The sequence below is a fragment of the Coffea eugenioides genome, chromosome 11 (genome assembly GCF_003713205.1).
Source record: "Coffea eugenioides isolate CCC68of chromosome 11, Ceug_1.0, whole genome shotgun sequence".
NCBI lineage: Eukaryota > Viridiplantae > Streptophyta > Magnoliopsida > Gentianales > Rubiaceae > Coffea > Coffea eugenioides.
In genome coordinates, this window is record NC_040045.1 from 23,048,881 (window position 1) to 23,055,493 (window position 6,613).

Genomic DNA, 6,613 nt, shown 5'->3' on the forward strand with positions numbered 1-6,613 from the left:
CTACCGTGTAGGTGACCTCGGCACCTCCACCTCAGCTGCACGCGGATGAGGCAAGTCACCTGACATCATCCGGGAACAGTGCTTTATCTGAAAAGCACTGTCGCACTTAATGACTACTGCAAAGGACTCCTCGTCACCCTGTCCAGGCGGCTACAGTGTCAGAGTCAGGCCCCCTGACAGGGAACAGAGCCGTAATGGCAGGGCATGGGTCCCACCGACATAAGACCTCCGTCCTGCCCTCCACTCTCGCTCTATAAATACCCCACACACTCCAACAAGTAAGCATACACTGTTCATTTGCTCATACTCTAGCATATTTCTCGTTCTCATACTAACTTGATCGTCGGAGTGATCCCAGGGGAGAAGCCCCGCCATTCACTTCGGACAAGGAGGTTGACTTCGGATCCAGGAGTTCACCTCACCTCATCTCAGAGAGGACTGATTCAGGTCGGTTCAGCTACCAACCAAAAATCGCCTCTTCACTTACATTTATACATTTTTCCTAATTAATCTATTTGTATTTATACATTTTTCCCAATTAATCTTATATTTCTAAACATCTAAAGCATATTTTAACGAGTGCACTCATTGAGCACCCATTAGTCAGACCGATAAAATAAATACATGAATCTATATGCCGTATGCATGCTTTATATTTACAAATACATATGCCTATGTGTATCTTTATATGGTGATATATATCGACGATCAATTTGTTTCTCATTTATTTGCAAAAATTGAAAAAGGGAAAGATGGATCAATAACTGAAAGTAAATCATCAACTTAATTGCTATATATGTATGTCAAACATAAACACCAAGTAAACTGCTTGGGCTTTCATAACATATAAATTGGGATTGTGAACTTGAGGTCTCCATATCTGTAAACAAACTTATTGGTAAATACAACATATCTCATTCCTGTTTTCAACCTTAAGCATTTCGGCGGTGACAAAGTCAAGACAAAGATTCCCCAAATACATTTGCACCTCAGGACTCTGCAATGTATTCAGGAGAAAAACATAAGTACAACTTGAATGAATAGTAATCCTTGGAATAAGCTTTTGTTATACCATAAGATTGAAGAATAAGTTGCTACTGGAATATCTCATAAATAATGGTTTATACCTGCTTCAAGGAGCGATATCTTTAATAAACTGAAGTTTGATCTTCTGGAGCGCTCTTAGAATCTCTTTCATGTTTATTCTTTCCTCAGGAGCATATGTTGTACAACTTAAACCAAGTTGCAAGATAGATGATATGCATTCAATCTTCCTTTGTACCAGTCCATCATCATGATGAAGTAAATCTACATCTATAACTTGAATTATAGAATCTGGTAAGCAATCTTGTACCCAACGCCTAAGGCTTAACTCTTCTGTAAACATCTCATCCTTGGGCTTTCTTTTTGTAAATGCTTCCATCAATAAAATCCCAAAGGTGTAAGCATCACTACTTTTTGAAACCAATCCTTCCAGTCCATATTCTAGCATCAAAGTTTGAAACTCATTGTTAAAGTCAAGTACAGGTATCAGTTCACCTCTACTTTATGCATTTTTTTCGAAGTTCTTATATTTCACATACCGTACTAGTTGTTGAAATTTGAAAGTTGAAACATTAATTTGAATGACATAAAAAATTCGAAATTGTAATCAAGAAAAGTCACCTGGGGCAATATATTCAAATGTAGCAAGAGTCTTTGTTTGTACCACAAACTCTTCATCTCCTAACAACTTTGCAATTCCAAAATCACAAACATGCCCAACCATGTCTTGATCCAGTAGAATATTGCTAGGCTTCAAATCACAGTGAACTATCGGAGTTGAATAACCATAATGGAGATATTCCAAACCACAAACCACATCTATCATAACATCCAATCGTTGCTTGATATTTAAGAAATGATGATTTGAATGTAGCCATTTCTCAAGGCTTCCATTGGGCATATATTCAAGCACCAAAGCCTTAAAATCAGGGCTAGAGCAAGCACTAATTGCTCTAGTTAAATTTCGATGACGAAGGCAGCTTAAGACTTCACATTCTCTATCAAAGCTTTTAAATGCACCTTCTAGCTGCAAATCGAATATTTTTATGGCCCAAACCATCCCATTTTCACGAATTCCTTTGTAAACTAAACCAAAGCTCCCCGAGCCAAGTAAGTTACTCTCGCTGAATCCATTTGTTATTTGTCTAAGTTCATGGAAGGATGCCCTTTCAAATGTTGCCATGGGAAGCAAGTTCTGAGTCGAAGCTAGATTTTTCTTTCTTAACTTTAACCGCATCAAAAAACTTGAAATCACCATGGCTAATATGACAGAAACTGATGCCAACAGAACAATCATGACTATCCTTTTTGTCCTTGATTCATGTTGAAATGTACTTGTACAAGGTTGGAGCCAAGGAGCGCCACACAATGCTTCAGTTGAGAGAAAAGATAGGTTCGTGAAATTTGTGAATGGCCCTCCATGAGGAATTGGTCCTCTTAATCTATTGTAAGACACATTAAATTGTAGGAGATCTGATAGTACCTGTAGTGAGCTGGGAATTTCACCTTCCAGATTGTTAAAAGATAGATCCAAATGCTGTAACTGCTGCATATTCTTCATGGAATTTGGTATCGATCCTTGTAACTTGTTGTGCTCCAAGGAGAGTTCTTGCAAATCCTGTAGTGCTCCAATGGTGCTAGGTATCTCACCCAAGTATTGATTATTTGAAAAGTTCAATGTGATTAATGCCTTGAAGCTTCCAATTTCAGTGGGCAAAGAGCCAGTCAAATAATTTGCTGACATGTCCAGCTCCAAAATATCTCTTAGGATCCAAAAGCTTGCTGGTATGTTAGAACTTATATTGTTGGAATTGAGATAAACATATCTTAGTGTTCTAACATTTCCTAAACAAGAAGGAACCGTACCAGAGAGCTTATTTTTTGCCAGATTTAATCCTTCGAAGTTCAACAAATAACAAAGCTCACTTGGAATACCTCCTTGTATCTGATTGTCATTTAGATCTATCATCTGAAGCTTCAACAACCATTTGATTGTAGCTGGAATTACTCCTGTCAAACTATTGGACTCCAAGTTTAGTAGTTCCAACTTGCTAATATTACCAACCTCTTGAGGTATTATACCTGACAAATGAAATTGGTTAGAAAAAAATGTGAAGATTGTTTGTTGTCCTACTTTTAGAATAGACAATGCGGAGTTATATTTTTGTATTTATGCCTATTAAAAATATTCTTAAATGTATCACTAGATAGTCTAATTAATAGGAATATTTGATTTTAAATATCTATACACTAGTATGAATACCATTAGCATTACTAGTGATAACGGGCACACTCAATTTACATGCAATTTTTTAAAAATCACTTTTTATAGGGAAAAATTGATATAAAATTTTAATGAACGAAAAAACTTTGATCTTTTAAAAGCTTTTTTAATATTATTATAACGAATTTGGTAATTATAATGTTTGTGGTTGGTCATCAGTGAAAGTTTGTTGTGCTATTGGTTGACAATACATAGGCAACATGTTAATCAGATGGTAAAAGTATTATTAGGTGATTGTGATGATAATGTTGAAAATTTAAAAGTGACAAATATGGTCTAATTAAATATCAACTTTGGTTATTATGTCATCAATTCATTTGCATTAATTTTGTCTAATACCATTACAAATACATTTTTTAAAATTTCTTTATGTTATACCCACAAATATAATGAACAATCATGCACCAACGTCATATCATTTCTCCTACAAATATTCCATCTCAACTAATTAATTAACCATTCGTTTGCTCCCTCACAATTATTAATTTAATAATTAATAATCATTTCTCTTATGATTGGTTTAATTAATTGTACATATTAATTTACGATCATTTTCATCCTACCCATGATTGGTTTAGTTGTCCTCGTCAACTGCTTTAACCACTAACTCTGCCCACCGTAACCAAAGCAGGACAACATTGCAAAACTTTTGTATCTCACATGTCTAAAGTCGAGTACCTAAATTTAATGAAAGAGGAAGCATATCAACAAATTCAAGGGTAAAGATAGGAAAGCAAGTGGTATAATTCATTGATAATTTTGGAAATGGCAAAACATTTTGAGACAATGTTTCAAACAAATTCATGTCAAAATGTATCAAGTTTTTTACCTGTCACATTAGCATGCCCCATGCCTAGTTTCTCCAAATTATAGAGATTGTCAATGACTTTTGGAATTTCACCTGCCCAAAAATCACAGCATGATGATAAATATAATTAACGGTATGGAATAATTATATGTATATAACATATATGTATTTCGGAATTCTGAGGATCTTCAATCAAGTTTCAAATAGTATCATTGAAATTTTTCGTAAATATTGGCAAAATGACGATTACATAAAATCCCAAATATTGGAGGTTATTTTGATGCCAATCTCTATGCGTATGTTGATGGATTTTTAAATGTGTGCATAAATTAGAAATAAAATTGATATAAAATATAAATATGCATATCAAAATTAATATTTTTTACATTTTCTTTCATAGACGGTAAAGCCATGAAGTTTCAAATGTCCGAAAATTTTAAGGGGAAATTACTCAAAACCCCCATGTGGCTTGAAAATATACTTTTAACATCCTTATGCTTTGGATTGAAAGGCAAGAGAGATGTAATCCATCAAAACCAATGGTTTTGTGCAAAAGACAACTCTACCCCATTAATATACATAGTGTTAATTCGTTCCTCTTTGACAATTTTATTTCTTACATCAAACAAAACTGTGTTTGGCATAGTCATTAATCCCGGCCTAGACATCGACCCGGCAAGGCCATTGGTACAACAGGTTAGCGGCTTAGCTATAGATTTACTGATCCAGTCGATGTTTCTAAAATATTGTACAATAAAATATTTTAATTACTAAAACATTATAATTATTAAATTATTAGTTGAACAGGTCAGAATTTTAGATTTTATCGATTGAATTGTTGAAAATTATTGACTAGTTAACGATTTCCTTCCTCATTCAGTTCAACTACTAATCCAAGATCACTAAGTTGACCAAATGAACCATCGATTAGGTGAGATTAGGTTTAGTAACTCTGTGTTCGCCATGTTTTGAGTTTTTTATTTCCTAACTTTTGTCTTTGTTTTGTTGAAAACAAAAACTTCTTTATTCAGACGAAGTTTGCACCACTACTTAAGTAGTTAGCGATTATCAGCAATAGTGAATGTGTGATGTAAATTTTTCATGCACTTATGAGTCTAGTTTCAAAATCCTTTAAAACCCAATGAAAATTTCTCATTGGGTTACGAAGGATTTTCTGTCTTAATTTGTACTCTACACAATAAACTTACATCAATTAGTCGTAGATGACAATTCCTGGCTATAACTACTTGCTTATAATGTTGTTGCAAATTTTGGTTGATTAAGGAAGAATATTTTTCATTTTACATTTTTTGACGAAATCGAGATGAAAAAGTTGACAAATAAAAACATCAAAACATTATTATATTATATTAACGACCCGGCAATTTAACCAATGAATTGGAAAAAAATCACTGGTTGAACCGTTGGTTGAACCACTAACTTAAAATTTTTATTATTTTTATAATTTAAGATTTATTATTATATTATATTATATAATTAATATGCAACCCACAGTTAACCATCAACCCGATGACTCGATCATTTCTCCGGGAAGAGTTTTGGGTCAGATTTAATAACTATGGTTCAAATTTCCTTAGACTAGCTTTTTATGTAATTGGTTCAACTTTCGCTGTTGAGTGTTTTATAGAGCAATTGATGTTACACGCAATTCTGCTGCTTTAGCATTCTATGTGGCAAAATTGAATTTTGAGTATAACAATGTTCCAAGAATGATGAAAATGATACTACTCCAAGCCAAGCTAAAATTATTAAGTGTCTGAAAATTTCTATACAAAAATAAATTGAAGTATAAAAGAAGAGAAGATGTAGAGTAAGTGTCCTATTCCTCTATGGGCCTGTACGAGTCTAAGGCATTCATTGTCTCACTAAGACGCACCACAATTATATCTGACCTTTAAGGCATTCATTGTGTGGAAATACAAGTTTCGGTCAAGGACTACTCCGGTCCAAGTCCTTATGCTCCACGGTCAAGAATTGGATCTATTCACTCATTTCCGTGTGTTTGCTTCCAACGAAGATGGGGAAAAATCCATTATTCGTCTCTAAATTTTGAGGTAGGGAAATATTTCGTCCCTAAACTTTTAGATGCATCATATTTAGTACATGAATTAATTATTTATTGCCACATTTAGTCTAAAATGGTAAATTGCTTAATTTGGATGGAGAAAGTCATGTGTTTGGCACGTGGCTGTTAAATAAAAATAAATTTTCAGTCAAAATCAACGGCCGCGTCAGCCTTCTCCATCCAAATTGAATATTTTACCCTTTTTGGACTAAATGTGGCCCAAAATAATTAATTCATGTACTAAATATGGTGCGTCTAAAAGTTTGGGGACGAAATGTGTCCCTAACTCAAAGTATAAGAATGAAAAGTAGATTTTTCCCAACCAAGATGGATGCCAGTCCAACGAAAGAAGATATTAGTGTAGTCTTACTGCATGAATGGAAGGCAGTTG

General features: G+C 34.1%; 1 protein-coding gene across 1 annotated transcript in view; it reads right to left on the reverse strand.

Moving 5' to 3' along the window:
- Window positions 1-6,613, reverse strand: part of LOC113752073 (probable LRR receptor-like serine/threonine-protein kinase At3g47570) — a 46,269-nt gene continuing 39,656 nt past the window's right edge. The window contains exons 2-6 of the mRNA XM_027296213.1: window positions 4,158-4,229; window positions 1,666-3,126; window positions 1,283-1,485; window positions 932-997; window positions 1-150 (exon numbers count right to left, since the gene is read on the reverse strand). Coding sequence (XP_027152014.1) covers window positions 1-150; window positions 932-997; window positions 1,283-1,485; window positions 1,666-3,126; window positions 4,158-4,229 — 1,952 coding nt within the window. The remainder of the gene's footprint in view (window positions 151-931; window positions 998-1,282; window positions 1,486-1,665; window positions 3,127-4,157; window positions 4,230-6,613) is intronic.